Below are 26,483 nucleotides of genomic sequence, written 5' to 3' on the forward strand. Positions count from 1 at the left end.
AACCTTTTTAAGTTTTCTTTCCATTCTATAAATTGTCTAATTCAATTTAGAATAAGCAAACTGCTGTATTTGTAGAACTGACACATATCTGAGGGAAATTGTTTGCTAGCATTCTGGAAAAAAGTGAATTCTGCATGGGAGACAAGGAAGAATGAGCCTTATTCTCAAACCCCAAATGCAAATCAGAAAAGCTATCACTTTTTTTTAAACCTATAAACTAGTACCTTCAAGGCCTCTGAGTAAGGGGGTTTATTTGGATTACAAACTGGGCAGGGGCCTTCCTTTAAAATCTTATACAGTGGCAAGTATATCATCAGCAAATAATAACTGTGTAACAGTCAGATGTACAATAAAATGTAGGCTTCCAGAGGCATACAAGACCCAGCCCAACCAAAGATACCAAGTTCTTTCACACTCACTTTGTAAGTTATTTTACGATAAAGAACACCAATGCAATTGTATACTGCAGTATTCCATATGAAACTTAATCACACTTGCTCCATTTTTTAAATCTATTAATTACAAACAATAAGGTTACACTAGTTGAAAGATAAGAGGGAAATAATTTTGATGTCATTTGTTTTCAGCATTTGATATCACTTTTGTACTCAGTTTCACTGCTTTCTTGTGTAGTTTCCATCTGTGTTCATCTTTCACACAGTAATAGGGGAGACAAACAGTTACAACTAGAAAAAAGTGATTGTAAAACAACAAAAATTGGCAGACAGATTCCGGGTCAGATGTAATACTTCAAACCAGTTTAAAACAAAACAAAACAAAAAAAACCCAACAATAGTTTCAGTTCAAGTTCATACGATCTCTTTAGACTTGCCAACCGGCATTTTCAGGACATAGTGTAGGAGTAATAACCTACAAAAAAGCCCTTCCCTATTAATAGTGCATTATGGTGAAACAGCAGTACTACAGTACCCAGCACAATGGTACTGCAATCCAGAATGGAGTATTTTAGTGGAAACCATAATGTAAGTATTTACTATTAACAACATATATTAGAAGATAACCATTAAGATTTCCCCCAATTTAATAAGGCAGAGAGGAGAGGTAGGGCTATATTTCAGATTTATTTGAGACTCTTAATTGTATGTATGGTATCAACATACCATGGTCATGTATGTAATGGAAATATAAACAAACATATTCCTGTCAATACAGCTGTTCCTTTTAGTTTGAAAGCTATTCCAAGCAGGCACCAGGCTCTGATGTTTGGGAAACATACCACATTGTGGGAACCACCAGAAATAATGTTGCATCACTAACATCAGGTTGCTCTGTCATTGAGGAACGGCCCTGCCACTGGACAGGGCCAGGATCAGAGAAACACAAAGAAAGTTTAAAGCCTACTTTTCTCAAGCTATGCTAAGGATATGGGGCTAAATCCTACCTTTTGAAACACATTTGTGCATGACAGAAGCAGAGAGCAAACAGAGCTTCTTACATAGCCTTCAGTCATGCAAGCAGAACATCAGGCAGGGAAAGTACTGCTGGCTATTATGTCAGCTTGCATATTACATCCAAGGACACATTCTGTGGGTTGGTAGGTATATCTTCCCATATTCCCCTAAAACAGCTAATGCATAGTTACTTCACTATTCTAAACACATGGTATCAAACTGAACATGTCTTGCATGGAATTAAAACTATGAAAAAAGGATACTATTCTGTTGTATGAAAGTAATGAACAAATGGATCCAGGATAAGACTATGAAATTCAACTAGATTATCAAAAGATCTTGCTGTTTTACAAAATAAAAGTACACTATGAAATGTCCTTACCATTTGTAGACAGCAGGAAATGAGCAGCATTCTGTTGTGGTAACCACCTAATTTTATTAATTTTTTCCTCAATTTCTAGACTCTTCAAGTAGTCAAACTCAGGTTCATGACTCTGAAAGGTACTGTAAACATTATATTCTCCCCGAGAATGCGGACGGCTTTTATTCTGAAAGGAAGCAGAACATTTTTATTAATGAAATAGAAGTTCTTTATGTACCTAGAAAATGACAACACTTCATATACACTCTAAGAACAGATAAAATCAGCCAACTATTAATGACAAAATAAATGTGAACGAGGAATTGGGAAATGCTACTGGGCAAAGTCTTGATGAACTGGTCAAGATCCATTAGAATGATATTCTGTATAACTGGTCTTTTACAATACAAATTGTAAGTTTAATTTAAAATGTCCATTTTTGTTTAGTTTTAGAAATTGCAAAATCCAGTCTGATCCTGCTATGTTTGATGCACCAGTATGCCCTCTGCTGGCAATGTTCTAGCCACAGAATTTCACTGCACATTAGACATGCCGTATATGGTTATGGAAAGACCCCATTTCTCACAAGATGTGTGGTTTTGTAAAGTTTTTAAAATGTATTTTTTTTTAATATACCAATGTTATAACATTACAAACTCTACAAAACTGCGCATATTGGAAGATAGTGGACTCTTACCACTATTGGGCAGCTCCAGTCCACAGTACGGTTCTGTGGCTGGTATGTCAGCAACAGAGAGCATGTGGTGCACCAAATAGCGATGGAGCAGGAGATCTACAGCTGGTCTTGACTTAGAGATCTGCAGAGAAACAGAAGTTTTACAGTAGATTAATATTATACAAATGTTTCTTCTTGTTCTTGTTATTTGGGACAGTCAACATGTCATTTCTAAAATTGTTATGCAAATCGACATTAATGCAGATTTGCATTAAAAGTGTCCTGCAAATTGTCATCTCCCCTTACCAATATGTGGCAAACCCACAACAATCAAGTAAAGATGGTCCAATCCTGCAATGTGCTGAGCATCCTAAACTTCCATTCATTTCAATGGAAGGTGAGGACACTGCATAATTCAAGATGTCAACTTGGCTTCCACTCTGTTTGAGGCCACTATGACATTCATTCCCCACTCTTATTAGCAGGCTCTTGTTCAGGTGCTTCCCTATGTTAACTATAACCATCATGAAATACAGCCACAATATGGAATAGGCTGGTGAGGCCTCAGGTAATTCCTTGTTTGGGAATTATCTAGATTAAAAAAAGTTGTGTATTATGTAACCCTTAATTGTACATAATTCTAAATATTTTTTAGAAAAGATTACTGTGAATAGTCACTGAAGAAGGAACAGGAAGATGCATCCTGCGAATATCAGAGTTAGCTCTGTGCCTACTATAGTACATTAACAGTTATCATGTGGAACAGGTAGTGAAGTGTATAGTTAAGGTTGACCAACACTATAACTGTCATCACACTGCGACTCCCTTCTGACAACAAATATTACTACACGACCCCAGGAGGGGGGGACCGAAGTCTGAGCCCACACGAGCCTCCTCCACTGCCTCCCCCAGACAAAGCCCCAGTACCGTGTGGGGGGGTGGTGGGGGGAAGGGGAGACAAGACTGAAACCCAAGGGCTTCAGCCCCAGGGAAGGCACCTGTAATCTAAGCCCCGCCACCCAGGTTTGGCCCCAGGTGGTAGAGCTCAGGCTTTCAGCTTTAGCTCTGGGCCTCAGCAAGTCTAAGCCAGACTTGGTGACCCCAATAAAATGGAGTCCCGACCCACAGTTTGAGAACTGCTGCTCTAGCCCGGGGGGTAAGCAGGACTTCCCTGCAGTTGCCTGTCCCAGCAGCCAGGGACTGCTGTTGTGCCAGGCACCAGAATTAAAAGCAGGAATACCGTCTCCTGTCTTCTCAATACTTCCACTGCTGGTGCTCAGAAAATTCTGAGAAAGAAATAGCAGCATAACTACAATGCAAAGGGATAAGGAGCCATGGTGGGGAGACAGGGACTGGGACAAGGAGCCAAGGGGAGGAAGTGGGAAGGCAAGAGTAGGACTGGAACAAGTTCAAGTTGACAGGACCAAGGGCAGAACAGTTTGTAGTCACTGAGTATGCTACACTCAGAATTTGGAATAAAACCCAGGATTCCTGAATCTCTACATTCTTTTATCAAATTCTTCTATCAAAATATGTACCTCATCTCCCTCTAGTGGCTGATCCATACAGAAGATGGCAAGTCTCTACTGCTAGCAGTAACTGTTAGCTCAAGACCCTGTCTACGCTGGCAAGTTTCTGTGTAGTAAAGCAGCTTTCTGCATTGTAACTCCTGAGGTGTACACACTGCCAAGCCACTTAGTATGCAGAAACTGTGCAGTTGCAGTGCTGTAAAAAAACAAAAACAAAAACCAAACAAAAAAAAATACCACACACACCACCCCGACATGAGGTATACAACTTTCTGCATTGGGGATACAGTGCCACAGTGCCAGTGTAGACACCCTGGTTGATTACAGAGCTACAATTGGCCTCTGGAACGTGTCCCACAATGCCTGTTCTTGCCTCTCTGGTCATCGGTTTGAACTCTACTGCCCTTCCCTCAGGTGACCACTCATCCCCACCCCGTGAATTCTGTGGGAATTTTGAAAGTCCCCTTCCTGTTTGCTCAGTGACATGTGCAGTGGTCTCAGTGCATCTTCCCAGGTGACCATGCCTGCTCCACGCACCAGGCAATCCCCCGCTTGGAGCAGTGCTGAGCTGCTGGATCTCATCAGAATTTGGGGAGAGGAGGCTGTCGAGTCCCAGCTGTGCTCCAGCCATAGGAATTATGATACCTCTGGACAGATTTTACAATGCATGACAGAAAGGGGCCACGACTGGGAAACACTGCAGTGAAGGGTCAAAGTGAAGGAGCTGCGCAACGCCTACCACAAGGTGTAGGAGGCAAACCATCGCTCTGGTGCCATGCCTACGAGCTGCCAGTTCTACAAAGAGCTGAATGGGATACTCGGTGGTGACTCCACCTCCACTGCAAAGTCCACTGTGGATTCTTTGGGGGCTCGCATGCCAGTTGAGAGTGGACCGAGCCAGGAGGAAGAAATCTTGGACGATGATGTAGCAGGGAAAGGGGACCCAGAGGCAGAACGATGACTTGGAAACCAGAGATGTTTGCAACCAGGAGCTCCTCTCTACCCTGGAGGAGGCTAGCCAGTCACAGCTGTCGGATCTTGGTGAAGCGCAAACAGAAGATGAGGCCCCTGATAAGTGGCTTTGATTTTGGGAATCACCGAAGCGAGTTGTTGGGGGCAGGAGGGTTGCAGAAAGCAGGCTTGTGTCTCTGTGATGCGTGTACCACAACATGCCTAGTCTGAGCAGAGGAACAGGGTGTTGATTCAGAAGCATCTGCCTCAGAGATCTCCAGGAAACTCTCATGAAGATACCGGGCAACCTGCAGCAAGTTCTTCGGCAGAGCTGCTTGTTTCTTGCCCCAATAAGGGTAACTTTCCTGCACCACTCTACTGTCACTGGGGGGTCGGGTGGGGGGATCACTGCTGCATACAGGAGAGCCGCATAAGGGCCAGGGCGGTCAAAAAACAGGAATTGAAGAAGTGGTGGGACAGCAAGAGGAGGGACCGAAAGGAGCACATGGCGCACCAGAACGAAGCCACAGAGTGGCTGTTAAATGTTATGGAGTACCAAGTGGACACGCTCCAGGTGCTACTAGCACTGCAGACCAAGCAGCTCCGCACACCGCCTCCCTTGCAGCCACTGTTGCAAACTCTTTCCCATGCGCTCCCCCAGACACCACCAACACACTCTTATCAACCTCCTGGCTCCAGTCAGTACCCGCTGCATTCCACTCCTCCCCCATCACAGTCCAGCACTGTTTACTCCCAGTACGCACTGCACTCAACAACCGTCCCTCTGCAGTTTAGCCCTGCTGAAGTACAGTACTCACTGCACTGTACTCTAAAGGAGAAGGTTGAATATAATACCTGGACATACACAAATCTAACTGTCCCAGGACCCCACCTCCTCCTGGGACCCTCCCCTCCCCCTCAGTGCTGATGTGTTTTTTGTTTCTCTCTCTCTTCCAGTTGTTGATTTTTAATAAAAGAATTGTGTTGGTTTGAAAGCAATCTTTAGTCTATTAATTGAAAGCAAACATAGCCCTGAAAAGCAGCAGGCAATTTTCTTAAATCTTCATAATACATTATCTGCACCAATCACAACCACCTCCTAGCATTAAGAGCACTGCACTTCCGAGCACAGCAACAAATATTAGTGGCTTTCAGCTTCAAATTGCTGCCTTATGGCCCTGTGCTGAACCCCTCTAATAGCCCTGGTCTCCGACTATTCAAATTCAGCCTCCAGGCGCTCAGCCTCAGCAGTCCAGCCCTGAGTGAAGCTTTCGCCCTTCCCTTCACAAATATTATGGAGCGTACAGTATGCAGCTATAAGCATAGGAATATTGTCATCAGCCAGGTCCAGCCTCCCACATAGGCAGCGCCAACGGACCATTAAATGGCCAAAAGCACCTTCAACAGTCATTCTGCACTTGCTCAGCCTATTGCAAATAACTCCTTGCTGCTATCAAGGTGCCCCATGTATGGCTTCATAAGCCACACCATTAAGGGGTAGGCAGAGTCTCCCTGGAGACTCTGGGCATTTTGACAATGGGCATTTTGACTTCCCCTACGGTGATCTTCTGGTCCGGGAGGAAAGTCCCTGCTTGCAGCTTCCTGAACAGGCCAGTGTTCCAAAAGATGCGTGTGTCATGCACCTTTCCAGACCAGCCTTCGTTGATGTCCGTGAAACGCCCACGGTGATCCACAAGCACCTGGAGAACCATTGAGAAATACCCTTTCCGATTATTGTGCTTGGCGGCTAGGTGGTCTGGTGCCAGAATTGGAATATGCATGCCATCTATTGTCCCTCACAGCTAGGGAAGCCCATTTGTGCAAAGCCATCCACAATGTCACGCACGTTGGCTAGAGTCATGGTCTTTTGGAGCACGATGTGATGAATGGCCCTGCACACTTCGTCAACACGAGTCCAACGGTCAACTTTCCCACTCCGAACTGGTTAGCTACCAATCGGTAGCAGTCTGGAGTAGCCAGCTTCTACGGTGCAATCATCACACGCTTCTCTAATGGCAGGGCAGCTCTCATTCTTGTGTTTTTCCGCTGCAGGGCTGGGGCGAGCTCACCACAGTACTGTGAATATGGCTTTCTTCATCCAAAAGTTCTGCAGACACTGCTCATCATCCCAGACGTGAATGACAATGTGATCCCACCACCCAGTACACAAACCGTTACAAGATGGTGCCAAATGTGGATGGAAGCACAGGGATTTCTGGGATGTGAAGCAATGCCTCACAGGGCATTGGGACAGCACCCAGGATGCCCCGCAATCCCCTCCGCCTTCCCACAACTCTTAGCGACAGAAGAGAAAAGAGATGCTTTGTGGGATAGCTGCCCAGAGTGCACCACTCCGAATACTGCTGCAAGTTCCAGAAGTGTGAACATGCTATTGTGCGGGCAGCTGACAGCGTGCACACACAAGCAGCTTCCCTTCAGTGCTCTTTGAGCAGCGCTGTAACTGCCAGCACTGTAACTCTGCAGTGTAGACATATCCCCAGTACAGACCTCTGCCATTGGGGGTCTAAAAGTCTGTGAAGCAGATAAGCCTATATATATATAAAAAAATTACCCCAAAAGTGTGATTTTAGAAGGAAAAAGACTTTTTGCTCTGACTGAATTAAAGTCTAACCTTCAACCCAAATTTTCAGTGTAAAAAAAAAAAGCTATGCAAAAAGAACCAAAAAATAAAAGGGGATGTTATGAATATCTGTCTATAAAACTCAAACTGTTCTTCTCTGTGCACGGCTCAGTGAATGCCTTGTTTGTGTTTTCCTGTTATTTCAATTCCAACTTTTCATAGCTTTGTATTTTTTTAAATCATCATCATCGAGTTGGGACTTTCATAGGATAGTTGAAATAATGTGTGTGGACTGACCCAAGACTTCAAATGTCTCAAAATAGCTTTAGACCTGCTGACTGTCTAAACATTTTTCTATCTGTGGATTTTCTGACCTGAAATTACAGCAATGAGGAGGTTCTTTGTTTGGTAAAGATGACCTAAACTGAACCCCATTGGACAATGCTCATGACTTCAGAAGAGGAGTACTCAATTCTGATTCCCCAAGGGACTCCTGAGGAGGTGTTCCAAAGGAAAGGAACCAGATAGGCCACCATCTTCAAAAACTGAAGTAAACACAGTTGCCATAACTTGTGGGTCTGTTTGCTGCTGCAGTGGCTTCTGGCCTGAAAAAAAAAAGAGGCCTGTACTTGCTCAATCCTCCCAGCTGGCCACCAAGGGTAGGTTCCAGCAACATGCAACGTCTAAAATTCAACATTTACAAGCCTGTTTTCTCTAGAAAAGCAGCAACTTCTGTCAATGTTAAAACATCCAAGCTGATAAAACTAGTGGCTAATATTCTCAAACATGTACCAGCATCCTGAAGTTGAATTAAACCACAAAAGTATCAAATGTTCAAGTTTTGTGTTTTTTCAATTTTTGTTAGTAGACAGACCTCTCTAATAAAAATGCAAGAACACTAAAGGTTTTTTTTTAGACTCCAACAGATGGCTAGTAGCCATCAAGTGTGTGCACAGCTGAAACCCACGGAATTTGAGAAAGTTGCAAGGAAAGAATAAAGTTTATCTAAGAACCAAGCATTTTACCAAGTGTTTTATTGTTTTACCTCTTTTCTCGGCGTTCTCTATACATTTGGGTAAATAAATAATGCTTTGTTCCGAGAAACAGTTTTTGAGTCACTTTAATCAGATGCTAGTCACGGGCCCTCAGAGAAAAAGAGCTTACAGGTGCTGGATGCAGTTTGGCTTATCATGTAATAATAGTTGGGAAATGGGGCTGCCACCCAGAGATCCAGTCCCATAGTGGTTGGAACACAGGTTTCCACCACTGAGAGAGATGAAGGAATCCAAGTCTATTACCTGAAGGACACACTTGAGAGGGACCAAAAATGGTCCCATAACTGATGCAAGAAAAAAAAAGTTGACATACATATATTGACAATTTCTTTGTGGGTTGCACAGCCTCTGAGGACCTAGTGTGAATACCACCCAGTCAGCTTTAAATGTGACCAATCCCCTATGCTCTCACATGGTTCATCAAAAAGGTTGGAACATATGAGAAGTCAATATGGCTCCACTTGATGGAATTTCTTTTTGGTTTCCCTAGGTTGTTAAGAAATGCAAATTACACACAAATAGTCACGTTAAACCAACACTAAGGTTGCTAAGTCAAGAACTCAAAAGTTCGATGACCCCAGAAATATTTATCTCCCTTGTGTATATGCATTATAATCCTGTCTTAAACTACATGATCATTTACTAGAGAGACATGGTGAGCAATATCTTTTATTGGACCAACTTCTGTTGGTAAAAGACAACCTTTTGAACCACACAGAGCTCTTCTTCAGGTCTGGGAAAGGTACTCAGATTGTTGCAGCTAAATAAAAAGTGGAACAGATTGTTCAGCCTAAGTAGTTAACACATATTGTAAGAGACCATTCAAGGTGGTCAGTTAACCTCTGAAGTCATAAAACAAAAAAGGGAGGTAAAAGTGGGTTACAGATTGTTGTAATAAATCATAAATCCAGTGTTTTTATTAAATTTGTGATTTTTAGTTTTGTCTAGTAAAGTTATGAATTCAAGCTCCAAGGCTAGCCTTTTGAAGGTGTTGTGCAGGTTTCCCTTGAGGATGAGGACTGAGAGTTCAGATATGCAGTGACTGTTTTGTGAAAAGTGTTCGCCCACCGGTTATATGGTGCTTTTGTCTTAGTTGTCTATGTGAGTTCAAGCCATATCAGACCTCTCAGTCTTTGTCCTCAAATGAAACCTGCACAACACCTTCAAAAGATGAGCCTGGGGAGAACTCCTCCTGTCACCGTAGGAAGCATCAACACTCAAGTGCTACAGCAGTGCAGTTGTAGCATTTCACCTTGAATGGTCTCTTGAAATGTGTGTTAACAATGTACGCTAAATAATCTGTTCCATCTTGTATATAGCTGTGACACTCTGGTCACCTTTCCCAGAACTAAAGAAGAGCTCTGGAAAGTTAGGCTCTTTCACCAAGAGAAGTTGGTCCAACAAAAGATATTACCTTGTCTCTAACATTCTGGGACCAACACAACTACAATATTACAAACAAATGATCATATACTATTTTTTTCCATATGATCCCTGTCTCATTCAATTCACAGAATGGATGATACTAAGGGAATGAGGCTGCTGTGTGTTGGACCTTGCCTCAATTGCTGCAGAAGCTGGAAGCTGCACAGTGAATAAGGAAGGGCATTGTAGGAAGAGAAAAGATGGTCTCACAATTTACAAGGTTGAAAGCTACTCTGAAGATCTAGATTTTATCCCCCGCCTCTGCCACAGAATTCCTGTGTGATGCTGGGCAAATCACTTAAACCAAACTTTTCAGAGGTTGCCACTAATTATGTGTTCCTCATTTTCTGAGTGCCAGGGGTCTGAACTGAAGAAACACTGGCACTCTCAACTGCAATGGAAATCAATGAGAGCTGTGCTCTGAACATATAAAAAAAAAAGTGTTATAAAATACTAAATTCTCTACAAAATAAATTAAAAATAAATCAGGCCATGAGCACCTCAAATTATGACCTAAATTAGTGGCTTTACCTTAATCTCCCTGTGCCTCAGTTCCTCATCTGTAAAACAGGAAAACCCCCACCCAACCTCACTGCGGTGTTGTGAAGATTAATGTTTGTGAAGAATTCAGATGCTACAATGATGAGTGCCACAGACAAGCCCATGAGGAAATTAATAATTCTGTATGCAGAGCAGGGTTTGAATTGTATCCAGTAAATAAGGCATGGGTCCATATATTGAACAATGAGGCTAAAATGAAATACTGACTACCCATTAACTGAGCACTACCCATCTATACACTTAATGAGGCAGGGCTCTGTAAAAATAGTATGTAATTTTGAATTAAAGACTGTCAAAATGCATACACACGAGGGGTACAAGTTAAGGCTGCATGGGACACCTTAATTCCGGTAATTCATAACTTCTGAGTGCTTGACTTTGCAAATTGAACATTCTTTATTGTAGTTTTTATGTATAACTCTATAATGTAGATATAAATGTAAGCATACTTGAGGGCTCAGAGACAGGATTTTCCTCAGGCTTTCAAAGCAAGGTATAAAAATGCTCTTTGGAGGCAGAAAAATGTTGAAAGAAAGTGAACATTCCACTTGGTAGCAACAACCATATAAAGATTTCTTTTACAGATATGGCAAAGCGATGGTAATCCAAGTATTTGGCTGTGTAAGGCTCAGACAGTAAATCTATGTTCTTTACATACCATGAGCTTATAGTGTAGTATCCCAATGTACACTATTTGTGTGTTGTAATAAACTGGATTATGCACATTTTAAATTTAACCATCTGTATTTATCCAGATTGAAGATACAGAATTTTTCTGTGTTTTTTCCCCCTTCTATTGTGAAGATTATGGTACAAACAATATGCAAATATGAAGTGTATATATACACACGCCAGCCCATTCTGAGTAACGCAGGAAAATTTTAACTGGTGCCTACCATCTCAATGACATTATCTGCTAAACAGTTGTTGAAGAAGGCCTTCTCTATGCTCTTCCCTGCCAGGTTGCCACATATTTTTGGGGTTGATTGGGAAGCTGCTGCCTCTGCTATCTTTGAGTCGGCTGCTCCTAGAACACAGCAAGCTGCTGATGCTTCAATTTTCAAGCACCCTCTGTTTTCCTCCTAGCAGCTGAGCTGTCCATGCCTTCTTTCTGAAGACAGTTAAAATATTTCTAAAAGAGACTACAATTTTTTGTCACCCTGACCCTGAGCTTTAAGTTAAACAGCAGGGCCCATGGCAATCTGCAGAATAATTGTGATTGTACAGGCTAAACAGAAATACTTGGAATGGCCATTGCTTCAGATACATCATTGAGTTCAATAAAGAGATCGGGACAATTTCAAATTTTCTAAAGAAATATCATGGACTAGAAAACAACATGAGAACATTTAAAGTTGGTGATATCAAAAGCTGTAGCAATATCATGCATGTTAATAAATGAAAAACTCAAGAGCAGCTTCAGTAGGCACACTTCATTGTTTTTGAAGTCACTGACCTCTTGTTCCCTTTGAAATATAACCACTCTGCCACCCTTGTCTCCTGTCGCAAGAAGATCTCCAGAGTAATTAAATTCAACTGTTGAAATAATATCAGCTGTAAACATAAAATAGAGACAAAGTAGCATTATAATGTGTAAACTGAGCCAAATAGTTTAAAGACCTAGAAACTGAACACAATACAGAGGAAGATAACTATTCCACTTCGATAATATGACAGCAAAACAATCCTATCTAACTTACAGCATTACTATCCAAAACTAAAACCAATACTTTTGGGCATGTATATCTTATTTTTATATCTTATTGCTGTACATTTGCCGAGTGGCAACAGTTGCTGAATAGAACAAGGTAACAAGCGAAGCCCACAAGGGTATGTCTATGCTGGAAACACCCGCAGCTGGCCTGTGTCAATTGACTTGGGCTTGCGGGACTCAGGCTGTGGGGCTATAAAATTGCAGTGTAGATGTTTGGGCTCAGACTGGACCTCAAGCCCTGGGACCCCCAGGAAGGAAACAGGTATGAGAAAACTTCCCCAGAGGACAGGTTTCCTTCTAAGCTAATCTCCAACAATTGAGGGTTACAACCTAAAATATGAGCTTTATATCCTCTCAATTTTTTTATTTTTGCATTTATTGCAACAATTCTGAATATTTTTGCTACCCAAATAAATATCTAATCTTGTTTTCAGTATTGCTAAGTTTCTGGCCTTAGTGATATTCTGGGGCAATGAATTTCGCAGCCTAATTGGGCATTGTATGAAAAAAATATTCCTTATCAGTTTTGAATTTGCTACCTTTAATTCTTTTGAATAGCCCCTTGCTCTGATGAGACAAATACACAGACACTTCTCCCAGTTTTCTCTATACCATTATTTTGTATTTACCATATATACTCGTTCATAAGCTGAATTTTTTTAGTAAAAAAGGGAAGCATCAGAGAAGGGGGTCGGCTTATGAACGGGTATAGAGAGGGGAGAGGTGGGACACAGCCCCTTCCCCCAACAGAGGGAGCAAGGAGAGGCAGCACAACCAGCAGAGCCAGAAGAGAAGAGGCGGGGTCAGAGTCTCTCCGCTTCTGGCCATGCTGCTCTCCCTCCAGCCTCCGAAGCAGCTGCAGCTCTGGGGCTGCCAGGCTGCAGCCCTGCCACTCAGCCCCGCCCTCCAGAGCACGCTGCAGCCGTGCCGCCTGGTCTCGCCCGCCGGAGCAGGCTGCAGCCGCACTGCCCAGCCTGCTGGAGCAGCTCCAGCCAGGTCAGAGACATCCTCCCCTGGACCTCCACAGATAAGGTGGGAAGGGATGGGATGGGGAGAGTGTTGGGGTCCCGGGCTAGGGGTGGGATCATGTGGGGGGTGGTCACAGGTGTTACTCCCCTGATCCCCGGCTTCTCCTTCCCAAAAAATTTCCCCACCAGTTGCTTTCCCATCCCGTCAGGGTAAGCAGCTGCCACGCCAGGACACTTCGTCTAGTTAGGTTTACCTCCGTGCCGGCAGACGCTCGAGGTAAACAAACCATCTTGGCCCGCCAGTGGCTTATCCTGATGGCCCAGGAGCCAAAGTTTGCTGACCCCTGAATTACAGGGTCAGCTTATGAATGCGTCATAAAAATTTTCCATTTTCACTTATCCATCTTGGGGGGGTCGGTTTATAAACAAACCGGCTTATGATCGAGTATATATGGTATGTCCCCTGAAATTTGTCTCCTTTCAACATAAAGAATCCCAATCTTTTTAATCACTTATGAGTTCACCTATACTTATAAATATTTTTATTATCAGCCTCTGAACCTCCCCTCTAATTCTGTAACATCAGTTTTGAAATGGAGTGACCAGAACAAAACACATTATTCCGGATAAAGGCATACCATTGCCATACAATGGCACTACAGTATTTTCAGTATTAATTTCCATTCATTCCTTATACACTATCAATTTGCCTTTTTTTTTTTTAAAGCAAAAAAATAATTAAAAAAAACCCTCTGCTAAACGGTCAAGCACAGGCCTTCACTGAGTTGTCCAAAAGGATGCCTAGATCTTTTTCCTGAGTTTACTGCTAGTTTAGAATCCAATAAAGTGTATTAGTAGTTCAAAGTACTCTCTGCTGTGCACATGACGCTACATTTTATCAATCCTGAATTTCGTCTGCCATTGTGTTGCCCCTTCAATTAACTTGATTAAGGGCCCTCTGAGGTTCCTTAAAGTCTTCTCCAGCCTTGACTAGATAATTGTGTCATCTGCAAGTTTGCAATCTCACTGATCATCTCCTTTTCTAGATAATTTTAATAAATTAAACATTAGTCTTACCATATAATGTTGTGGCACCCTGTTGAAACCTTTCCATAATAAAAAGTGTCCATTCCCCCCAACTCTATTTCCTATCTCAGTCAGTTTCTGATCCATGACAATACTTTGCCTCTCTCATAACCTGAAACTATTTTTTAAAGTTCTAAAACACATTTCCTAAAATAAATTTTCTGCAATACATATAGAATATTCTGAATACTGGATGGTATGGCGTAAAAGTTTTTAATGGCACTGAACAGAATGATCTAATTCAAAAATAGTTTTGACAATCCTGAGCTCCTTGAAGCTGACACAAACAGATACAAGTATTATCACCACATCATACATATACAGATATATGAAATAGGAGTGTACATCACATATACAATGAGAAATTGAAAAAATGTGAAAAAGCAGAATGAATGAGCAAGTGATTTAAGAAAGTAGTGGAGGCAATCCAAATTTGATGCATACAAATCTATAGATTTAGGATATTTTCAAGAATTTATTTCAAATTTAAATGTCCAGCCTTTAAGTTACGGACTATTATCGCTGTACAAATAAGCACACTGCTACCATAATATCTGAACGCTATACAACAAGCAAGACCATTTTTAATAGTGGAAACTGGTAAACTGCCTCTGAAAAGAAACTGAAATTAATCCTTCTCTTAAGCTATTACTGATAACCTATAAATGAAAGGAAAAAAACATTTTTAGGAAAATGCCTAACATCTATTCTATCCTTCAATTCTACCTACCAAAGTACTCATTGACTCATTCTCTCAAAAAACAACAAAAAGCAGAAATTGGGAGACAATCATTATGTGTGTTTTTCACAGAGACTGATTTTGTTTAATGCCTATGAGTGGCTGATGTCACTTGCTTAAAATAGATCTATTATTTACTATTTGCATTACAGCAACACAGATTGGGTTCCCATTATGTCAGGCACTGTACAAATAAGATACAGTCCCTGTCCCAAACACTAACATTGTAATAAGCAAAACAAAGGGTGCAGGGAAACAGAGGTACAAAGTCGTGAAGTAAATTAGGCAAGCTCACACAGCAGGTTGGTGGCAGAGCCAGCATTAGAACCCACTTCTCTGCTGACTCCCAGTCCACTGCTCTGTCCACTGAACTATGCAGTCTGGATTTCATACAGAACCCCAAAAAAACATGCTGGGTGTATTAAAGACATGTTTGATATGGAGAGTAGATATCTAGACATGGTGTAATAGGATAAGGTAACAAAAGAAGTGGAGGCAGTGGAGTTAGTGACAAAGTTCAAAGGTGGCAGAGGTAAACAAGGTCAAACAGATATTTGAATCATCTTGCAACTACAGTAGCCATTTGGGTTGGCTGCTAGAGACTATGAAAGTATGGGCTTTTCCTGTGGAGCAATCATTTATTTTGTCACTACTGGAAAACTAATGAGGCCATGTGGGAGGTGCAGCCACTAGAATGACTTTTGGGTGGGGCACTGGGATAAACATAATAAATTGCTGACAGTACATACAGGAAAGTAAGTTTTGGAGAAGGAAGTCAAATGGGGTACAGAAGAGTACACAAGATTACTCTTCTGTTCTGATGTTGCCAAGGAGCTGAGGGAACTACACAGAGCACAGTAGAGCCACCACTGCAACTTCCAGTTTGGAAAAGGTCACTTAACTTCTGCTTCTCTAGCCTGTCATTCTAACAATGTTTTAGAACATCCATCCTCTCCCCCTTGCAAGCCACTTTTTTAAAAAAAGCAACCAGAATTGTAGGGGTTTTGTTTTTTAAAGTCACCACACTAAACTTGATGTATTTTTAATTACATTTAATTGGTCACATAAGAATACTTTTCTTCTACTAGTTGCAGGACCACCAATTTTCTCTACTACTAGAATATATCAGGCAATCCTTGACAAGAAGGAAGTAACCAGTACCGAAATTTCCAGAAAAGTGAGGAAAGAACAAGTAGCATCAACATCATAATATCATCGCCCAGTCCTTCCCGAAGAGAAAAAATAGATTTCTGGGCCAATTATACCATGAAGCACTACTCTTAGGAGTGGCACACTCAGAGAGAGCTATGAGATTAATTATGTATTACTTGGAAACATTTCTGAGGGCTTGTCCAACTTGCTGCCCTGCATGTTTCCCTGAGGGTGACTTGAGACTCACTCTGCCCAGGAAGCGGTCATAGGCCTCAGCAGGTACACTTGTAAATTAGGCAAGAGAGCAGGTCTTTTGGATTTATATGGTTCTATAATGCACTGTTATTAATCAGGCAATGATTTGTTGCTTTCTTAGGGCAGGCCCTCACTACCTGCCGAATCGGGCGATGTCTAGACGCAATAAATCAATCCCCAATCGCACTCCCCGTCAACTCCGGAACTCCAGCTTGCGAGAGGTGGAAGTCGACGGAGGAGCAGCAGCGGTCAACTCGCCGCCGTCCTCACGGCCAGGTAAGTTGACCTAAGATACGCCGACTTAGACCTGGGCTTACTGTGACAGAATGGATCTGAAGGAATACCTTCTTCCTGGAAGTAGTTCTGTTGATATAACTTAACTGCTCTCTGAAAATCTACTGTGCAGCTTTGCTCCTTTTAACATGATGGTCTATGGAGGAAGGAAACTAAGAAGTCATGGGACACATGACAGCTTCAAAGTTGTCAGCCATTCCTAGGGCCACTTTATCATCCTGGAATTTACGACACTCAATCTCTATAGATGGGACCCATCCTTTTTGATCTGACGTTAGGGCATTTAAAATGACCACCTTTTTGTAAGGCAGTAAATGGAAGTCTTGCTCAAAACACTTCTGTTAATGTGTGCAGAAGAGCGTTGAAATTCAGTGTAGGTACTCTCAATATTGAGATGCCCTAGTTCTTCACAACAACAAGGATTTTCACAATGTGGGTGGTCTCCTAACTACATGTATAACTTAAGATACCGTAGAGGGAGAATAGTTTCTCCATAGTTAAGGTCACAAACAACTTCCATTATTAAAGTCATATTTTTGCCTGTTTGCTTTGGTCTGCATAATTGTTTTGGCCTGAAGACTGCCGTATTTACTGTAAAGGCATAGGAGAATGTTTCTGTAAAGTATGCAAAAAAAGCAAAATCGTTTGGAATGACAAGTCATTTAAAATGTATTCTGATTTGAATTTGATTGTCTAATATTTGTCTTCTTGTATCTCAAAACCCACCTGCTACTGTCCCTTCAAGTTTGCATACAGTTAGATCTTTTTGAAAACTTTTGTGCTCGCAGTATGTAGAGAAAAAAGTTTTAGTTAAGCAAAATTAATGAGTTTTGGATTGTTTTGGGATCCAATCCTGTCCAACTTCATTAGGATTTTAACATGTTAAAATACACCTGCTTTCCTAGATTTGTTAGTTACAAGAAAAAAAGAGAGGGGGAAAGGGCTGAGGACGTGAACACCACCACAGGAAGGGGGAAACAGCAGTTGCTGGAGTTCAGCCATGAGGAGGGAAATACCTTCACAGTCACCCTCTCCATAGTGAGCCACTAACCCACAGAACAGCAATCCCCAAACTTTTCATGGTCATACCTCCCCGTCGGGAGTGGGGCCACAGCTCCCAAGGGTGGGCTGGCGGGCAGCGGAAAAGGGGATGAGGCTGGGCCACAGCTAGGGGCGTCAGGGGACAGGAGTGGAGCCGCAGCCAGAGGCCGAGGCTGAGCTGGGAGGGGCGTTGCTATCAGGGTTTGAAGCAGAGCTGTGACCAGGCTGCGGTGGGGGCCCTGGCTGGGGGCAAGGCCACGGCTGGGGCCTGATGGTGCTCCCTCCCTGTCCCCCTGTGGGGGCTGACCTGAGCCTCATGGTGCTCCATCCCTGTCTCCTTGTGGGGGCTGGCCCATGCCCCTCCCCAAACGTTCCTCTGTGACACCCTGGGAGGTGTGTGCCTCACAGTTTCAGGACCACTGCCACAGAAGCAAAGACACACAAGGGACAGAAACACACAAGGGGGTAAGAAGCAGGAGAAGGTAAATACACAGGAGGCAAGCCAATATTTTCAAAAGGAACTCGGTTATGGTATTCTCTGGACATGTTTTCTAACCCCTAGAACTATGTCAATAATCTAGATCTACTAAAAGAGCATTTAATTCATTTAAATTATTCGGAAGTTATTTCAACTGTACTACTGGCAAAGTTGTTTGAATTAACACATAATTATTACAAAATCCAGCTGGCACAGAGGTTAACACAAGCAGCTTGTTGACACAAGAAGGTTCTTCTAATTACACAAATATATTTATACTAATGTAATGTCCCCATGTGGACACAATTATTCCAGTAGAAAAGTGGCTTTTTTCCCCACTTTAACTTAAACCCTTCCCAAGCAACATAAGCTACACTGAAGGCAATTTTATTCTGGAGTGAGAATGTCCACTTGGTAATTACACTGTACTGGTTGGTATAAATGGTCAGATTTTATGATATAAACAAGTCCCCGTGACCTGTGGTCTTTACAAGACCTACCTCTCTGCCAGTATCTTTTTCAAGGTAATAACCAAGTATTTTTGCTTTACAGGAGCTGAGTTGGGAGACAGAGGGCAGTAGCTTTCAGTGTTCACACATTATAGAACTGCTGAAATGGACCCAGCTGCTGAGTTGTCATCTGTTTTAAGTTTACTGAGACTCAGAGGCCAACCAATGGCCCCATCCTTGGGTCCTTAAGCACATCTTTGGGGTGCAGGCCCTCTGTCTAGTGCCCCCTTCCCCTATGAGAGTTGGAACCCACCAGCTGCCTAGCCCTATTCTCAGATTCCCTGTTGCTTAAACTCACCCCCCCCCCCCCCGGAGCTCTATCAAAAGGTGAGAATGTCTTCTGGCTGTCAGTGTAACTCTCTCCTGAAGCAGTGCAGAAGTTGTTGCATATAACACACACAGACACTTTACTTAGGTTTTGTCTACACTGGACTTTCATCAGTAAAACTTTTGTCGTTGGGGGGGGGGGGGGAAGCGTGTGTGAAAAAAATCCCCCCTAAACAACAGAAGTTTTACCGACAAAAAACGCGGGTGTAAACAGCGCTTTGTGGACTGGAGAGCTCTCCTGCCGACAAAGCTACTGCTGCTCGTTGGGGATGGAAGTTTTTTGTCTGCGGGAGAGCTCTCTCCTGCTGACATACAGCAGCAACACTGCGTGCATTTTAGTGGCATGGCTGTGACGCCAAAAGGTATGTAATGTAGACATAACCTCAGAAGTCACCACTGCTCTTTTACTTAACAGATAAAACAATTACAGATCATTTAGAAAAACAATGAAAATCCTAAGTGCAAAGCCTCTTGTGAGCTCACTCTTTCCCTGGAAGTTACACAAGCAGAGTCTCCAGATTCATCAACCCACTACATGCTGGGTTGCTTCTTCCTTACCATAAGCTGGAAAAAAATTTTGGTCCAACACGGAGGCAAAACGACTACAGAAGACAAAGGGCTGCAAATTTAAAATTGAGTCTGTAACTTGGTAAAGACACATACAGAATGTTCATAATCTCAGAGACTACAAAAATTGTACAGAGTCCTTCAATTGTTAGAATATGACAACCTGATTTTAAGGTCTCCTATCTTAGCAGTGAGAAGAACATGCTCCGCATGTCCACTATTGAGGTGGGGCTCTTCCTTTTCCAATGGCTCAAAATCCTGTTTCTAGCCTTATTAGGTTACAAGATACTTTTAAAATTTGAGTATCGGGGGTAGCCGTGTTAGTCTGTATCCACAAAAACAACAAGGAATCTGGTGGCACCTTAAAGACTAACAGTTTTATTTGGGCATAAGCTTGCTTGGGTAAAACACCACTTCTTCAGATGTATGTGGTGTTTTACCCACGAAAGCTTATGCCCAAATTGAACTGTTAGTCTTTAAAGTGCCACCAGACTCCTTGTTGTTTTTTTCAGATTTTAAAAAGACAAGTTATAGGATTTAATGTTAACTGCCTTGCTCCTCAGGACAGTGTATTTTGGGGAAATTACACATTTTGGGACAGAAAGGGAATGAAACTTCTCCGGCCAGCTTTTTTTAAAAAAGAAGTGGTTACTGTTTGGAATGTTCACAATAGACCTGGTGGAAATGGATTAGTGAGCAGAGAGTGAAGGTGCACATAAATGCAGTTATTATAGGACTATCACCACAATATGTGGACATACACATTCAAGAGATTTTAAGTCTGACAAAATAGTATCAATGTGACATTGCTTCTAAGAATGAGTCTGTACCTAAAGCACAGCCGCAGCTTCATACATGTGGAACTCCATCAATTTCAATGGGTGAGCACCTACTGTGACGAGCTGGGGCTTCTGTCTGAACCAGTTCTGAACTGTGGATGATGATATGAAATTGCATCATGAAATTTCAGTGGCACAGGAAGCCTATATGTATGTGGATCCATCGTGAGTTAGCAGGTTGTGTCAGTTGTCTCTGCCCCGCCAGAGACAACTGAGTGATGGGCACTGAAGGATGGTGTATTCAAAAAGTATGACACCTTAGGACAATGTGTTTGCTCTAGCTGGGCACTTCCTCCTCTTGTCTATGGGCAAGTGAGGAGGGGCAACAACAGCTTTGGAATGTAATGGTAAGTTACCAGGAGCAGAACAAAAGAAGCCAGCGGCCCCAGCAGGAGTCTATACATGAATTCACAAGGGGAACAGAGGGAAGCAGAGCTGTTTTGATCAGATTAAGATGAGAGAGACTGCTCAAGGGAGAGGTTTGCTAAAGCAGCAGAGGACTGCACCTGCCTGTCCTGACAGAACACAGATGACCCTGAGTACTCCCAAGGGAAGGGTGAGCTACTGAGGAACACTACATTTAGGATGTTTATTTTGTACTCTCCTGTGCTTGACATGATTCAAGGTAAGAAAGCATAAAAATGTAATGCTATACAGAGTGTGTATGTGTGGGTATATGCTTCACAACTAGTGCATGCCACAGAGTTAAACTGTAAACCAAAAACTTCACACTTTCGGGTGGAATTCTGGGAGTGGAATGTGTTTAAGTAGCGGGGAGTCTGAAGGGTCAGTGCTGCGCCCAGAGGGGCTAGGTGGCTAGACACTGGGTTCCAAAATTCAGGGGACATGAGGGAAGAGAGAGAGTACATGCCACACAGAAAGTCTTCACCCTGAAAGTTTGCCCAGGGACCCCAAGATTAGGGCAGTGGCTGGACTCCACTCAGCCTGCAGGAGCTTTAAACACTCCAGGGATCCAGCAGACAGGGGGTTGGATTCCCCTCAGGGCTATCCAAATAGGTAGCCAAAATGGGACACTTGCTAGAATGTGCGACACAAACATGCAGACATCTGCAGGACTGGGGCCTAAACTCATCCTTTTATTTCAAAGACAGATCAAGATACACCGAAGTCCAAATAAAGCTAAAAATACGATAGAAATTCAAGCTACATAAATTCTTAAAAGTAGCACTTGTTTTGTGAAGTAGTCACACTGTTAGAAAGCACTTCAGGTATAAATAGCAAAATATATATAGTTAATACTTGATTACAGAAGACAGCATCTTTAACACACAATGCTTTAAAGAGAAACACATTTTAACATTGTTGTTAACCTTGGAAAGCCTAAAAAACCCTCAAGATGACAGTCTGATAAGGATCTTAGGTTCCTTCCAATGTTTAGGCAGTTCCCTGACTTGTCACTCCTGAAATTAAAACAGGAAAAAAGTCTGTAGTGACGGCCAGATAGATTTTAAAGTTATCCATAGTACTCCACCAACCAGATTTGAGAGTGACTAATGTTTGGTCTACACTACAGAGTTAGGTTAACATAAGTTGCCTTATGTCAACCTAATTATGTCAGTGTCTACACTACAATGGTGCTTCCGCTGAAGTAAGTGGCCCACTATAGCAACATAGTAACTCCACCAGGAGGCATAGTGCTTATGTCCTGTAGTTAGAGCGATGCAGTTTCTGTGTACACAGTGCATTACTTACATTAGTTGTTGGCTCCCACTGTGAACCCTCGCCCGTATGCATACCAGTGCTGACAGCTGGGTGTGGGCTCACAGCCTTCCCCCGCCTGGCACTGACATCCCAGAGCCTTGCTGCCGCCTCCTGGGGAGGGACTGAGTGGGAAGGAGAGCCTGGCCAGGGTTGGACTTTCCTTTTCCGCCAAATCCCTCACCAGGAGGTGGCAGGAGGACACCAGCTGTCAATCCTCCAAGCAGGGCCCACAGTGGGAGCCCCAGAGCTGACCAAGTCGCCAGAGCTCAATTTCACAGCACAGAGCACACCAGCAGTGAAATTGACAGTCTTGTCAGTTTCACAGCTATTATTTCTTCTCATTTTGTCTCCAGCTCAGGCTGTAAGGGGATAGCCAGAGCCCAAATGTGAACTAATAGCAGCCATGAAACTGACAAGAATGTTAATTTAATTGCTGGTAGGCTCCCTGCTGTGAAATTGAGCCCCCTCCTGGCTCACAACTGTGAGGCCAGCATCTGCCTGACAGCTGTGTACAGGGGAGGCAACTGTGAGCCCCCTGCCAACCCCCCAGGGCTGCCAGGCTCCAGCTGTCAGTGTCCCACAATGCCCCACTTCAGTAGGTGGAAGAGCACCACCCACAGAAGGAGCAAGTGTGGACATGAACCGCCGCTTTAATTATTTTGGTGGTTGTATGCCAACTTAAAGTCACTTAATTTTGTAGTGTAGACAAGCTCTAAGGAATATGGTTATACCTTTTGACCTCAAGGATCCAAGCATATCAGTATGCTGATATACACAACGTGATAAGACACTTCCAAGAGTACTGGACAAATTTATTTGAATGGAAATTACTGTGATAAGACCACTTTTGTTGCTTTGTGGTTTGTTTTAAAGAATTAATTTAGTAGTAAGTCTGCTGAAAAACAGCTATCTTCTATTGATCAGATAGGACAAATTAGAGAAAGTAGTAAGATCAATCACAGATCTAATTGGTGCTCACAAAGCATCAAAACTGAAGCCTACATTTAGAAAGTTACTTTAAACAAAGTTAGGCAATCCCAGAGCTATCCTTGCCTGTGAAATTTGGAGTTATCAACACGGAGGCTTTAGGCAAAATATTTCCCTGAAATAAGGAAACTACAATTGAGATTTAAGCAATCCACCTTTTAAGAAGTCTATCTTTGTTACACTTAGTAACTGAAACACTTGTTTGATATTATCAAATTTCTTTCCTCAATATCATTCTTTAGCAGTTCTCAGACTCTCCTACTTTGAAAACTACATCCTTCTATATCCAATAAATCTAACATCTATCATCATTTTATGACACCAGTTTGGAGCCATCACGGATATCCCGAAAGAGTGCACTTCCATTTGTTTAAAGATATACATATAAAAAAAACAATTCTGTATCAATCTCAGCAAAAATGATTAACTATAAATTTATAAAAGCTGTTTCAGCACAGGGATAGCATCAGAAAGAAAGCAAACTTCCGTTTTCTATAGTAATCAAAGAGGTGAAAAGAAGTTTTGAAAATGTATATTTCAGGTAGAACTTACCTGTATCAGCACACAATCTCACACTACTCAGAACAGTATTTTCATTAAAACAGCATCATACCAGAAACAGATGCTGAACATGATCTTGTACATTAAAGAAATACCTCTAACTTTAAAACTAAAAGCACACTTAACTTCCTCAATAGTTGCAAACTAAACATGAGGTACTTAATAAATTTATAGAAAAAACTCTCCATTTGTGTATTTTATGGATTGGACAGCACTTTGTGTATTGTCATTTGCAGATTTCTTTGTAGAGTCAGTTCCCCCACTTACATCTCTTTTTCCACAGAGCAAAAGATAAAGACAATTAAAAAAAATTTATTTATAAGACCACAAAAAGTGACAGGAGATTTGCAGTTAGTATAGTCTATACCAGTGGTTCGCAAACTGTGGAGCATGCCCTCCTGGGGGTTGGGGCAGGGCGCAGAGCAACTTTCGGAGAGGGTGCAGCAGGGCCCAGGCCAGCCCCCAAGGGGGGCAGGAAGGGAGCACCCCTCAACTCCGCTCACAGCCCTGGCACCTGCTCTCAGCTCCCAGGGAGGTGCGACAAAAAGTTTGGGGACCACTGGACTATACTATCATGACTCCATTGTAAGCTGATAGTGCCCCATCAAGTTAGTTTATATGGACAGCTTGATAAAAAAGACTGAGATTAGATGACAGTTCAGTAATCAAGGCCCAACACCTAGGGTCAAATACTGCAATGTTCACTACTGGTGCAGACTCTCAGACTTCAGTGAATGTTACAAGAACAAACTGATGCACACTAGCAGAGCCCAATGAAGGACTGGGAGACCAGTTATTTTTTTAATGTGATTATAAATATTCCTGTTTAAAGACAAACAGAGAGAGAAAGAACCCTAACAAATGCCAAAGGCTAACAGTATTTCAAGTGTAGCAAATTATAAATAAGGTCTCAATCCTGTAAAACACATGCGCTTTCATATCAATGGGACTACTTACAGGTGTAAAGTTAAGCATAAGGTAAAGCATTAAGCAGTATCACGAGCAAATGAGACTACAAGATTTTGATTTATAATAGGGGAAAAAACAAAGCTAAAAAATAAAAAATGATTTTTAAAATGTACTTTGATATAGAGCTAATGAAACGCCCCTCATCTGAAGTCCATGCTTTTCATATAAAAATTATTTAAGACACTCTTCAAAAACACTTAGGAATAATGACAGGTTTCAGAGTAACAGCCGTGTTAGTCTGTATTCGCAAAAAGAAAAGGAGTACTTGTGGCACCTTAAGAGACTAACCAATTTATTTGAGCATAAGCTGAAGTGAGCTGTAGCTCACGAAAGCTTATGCTCAAATAAATTGGTTAGTCTCTATGGTGCCACAAGTACTCCTTTTCTTTTTACTTAGAAATAAAAGATCCAGCTAATGCCTTTAGTTTACTCAAATTTTATGAACAAATGGATTACACTTGAAATCTCAGACAAAAGACTGAAGAGGAATGCTAAGAGCCACACCACCACACTGGTAAACTTTTACAAATATTGGGCTCAGTGCACACTTGAAGAAATGAGATTAAGTCGAGCACGGATCTCACTCCCCATGCCAACAAAGAGGCCCACTGCACACAAGGGGGATTCACTCATCTTATAGGGTAGGAAACACCACCATCATCCTCTGGGGGATCCACAACAGAAGGGCAATTTTAGTATGCTCATGTGTTAAATAAGAGATCTGTTGGTGGAGGTTGCTTAGAAATAAGCTGAATCAGCACATTACCTAGAAACCCTGGCTGTCCCCCTTCTGATGGAAGTACTGTCTACTTTCAATTTGCACTGGCCAGCAGTTATGTGAGCCTTGCAATACTAGAGGCCATTTTTGGGTGGACTTTCTGCCACCTTGAGCCAAGATCACTGCCAGATTAAATGTAGTTTATGATGCTAAAGTGAATGAGGCCACAACAGGTGCTTCTGTTTCACTTAGGCAGAACTCCTGTTGATTTAATAGGTACTTAAAATCAGGCCCATAGTTGGAAAGTACATTGTTAAGAGTTTTATAAATTATAGCTATACAGTTTTTCCTATCACTGACTATGCCAAGGGATGGAGCTTAAGTCTTTCTAACTTGCCAATACATCCTGTAATGATGTACATTGGCTCTTTGATAATATACATTTCTCGCACATTGAATTCTGATGTTACAAAATCACTGCATGAGGTAGTAAAACTTACTGGCTATTTAGAAAGGAGAGAGCTTCTGATTATATACAAATATCCTGGTAATCAACAGTGACTGAAAGGTAATTTTATCATAGTAAATATTTTGCCCAAACTGGATTGTTTCTTAAAATATAAGCAGCGGTGGCTCTTTAAGCTTTTTCACTGACAAGTGGTTTAAAGAAACAAAGACAGTGTTTCAGGAATACCTGAAAACCTATTAATATAATTAATTTACATAAATTCACAACTTTGCAGGGAGTTACAAGTATAGAAATAAACAGCTGATACATACACCCATCTCTAGTCTGAATATTATCTGCTCCAATAAATTGAGTGTCTTCCCATGCCAGGTATTTGGAGGAAATGGTGTTTCCCAAAACAAAACTAAAACATACTCATAATATTTTTGCAGTGGAAAATAATATGGATAAAATTAACTACGCTCTGAAAAAATACATTCAAAAGTAATTCCAGAACAATCCACATAAGTAGCTAAAGTATGTGTGTTTTATTTATTT

The 26,483-nt window shown here is 42.0% G+C and overlaps 1 protein-coding gene across 2 annotated transcripts in view; it reads right to left on the reverse strand.

Moving 5' to 3' along the window:
- PPP2R2D (protein phosphatase 2 regulatory subunit Bdelta) overlaps positions 1-26,483 on the reverse strand; it is a 42,126-nt gene that overhangs the window by 14,119 nt on the left and 1,524 nt on the right. The window contains exons 3-4 of one of the 2 annotated variants that reach the window (XM_048857198.2): positions 12,008-12,105; positions 1,795-1,960 (exon numbers count right to left, since the gene is read on the reverse strand). In XM_048857198.2, coding sequence (XP_048713155.1) covers positions 1,795-1,960; positions 12,008-12,105 — 264 coding nt within the window. Of the gene's footprint in view, positions 1-1,794; positions 1,961-3,987; positions 4,111-12,007; positions 12,106-26,483 lie in introns of those variants that run through there. The other variant, XM_075130997.1, reaches the window with a different exon arrangement.

This window comes from Caretta caretta, chromosome 7 (assembly GCF_965140235.1).
Source record: "Caretta caretta isolate rCarCar2 chromosome 7, rCarCar1.hap1, whole genome shotgun sequence".
In the NCBI taxonomy this organism is placed as follows: Eukaryota; Metazoa; Chordata; order Testudines; family Cheloniidae; genus Caretta; species Caretta caretta.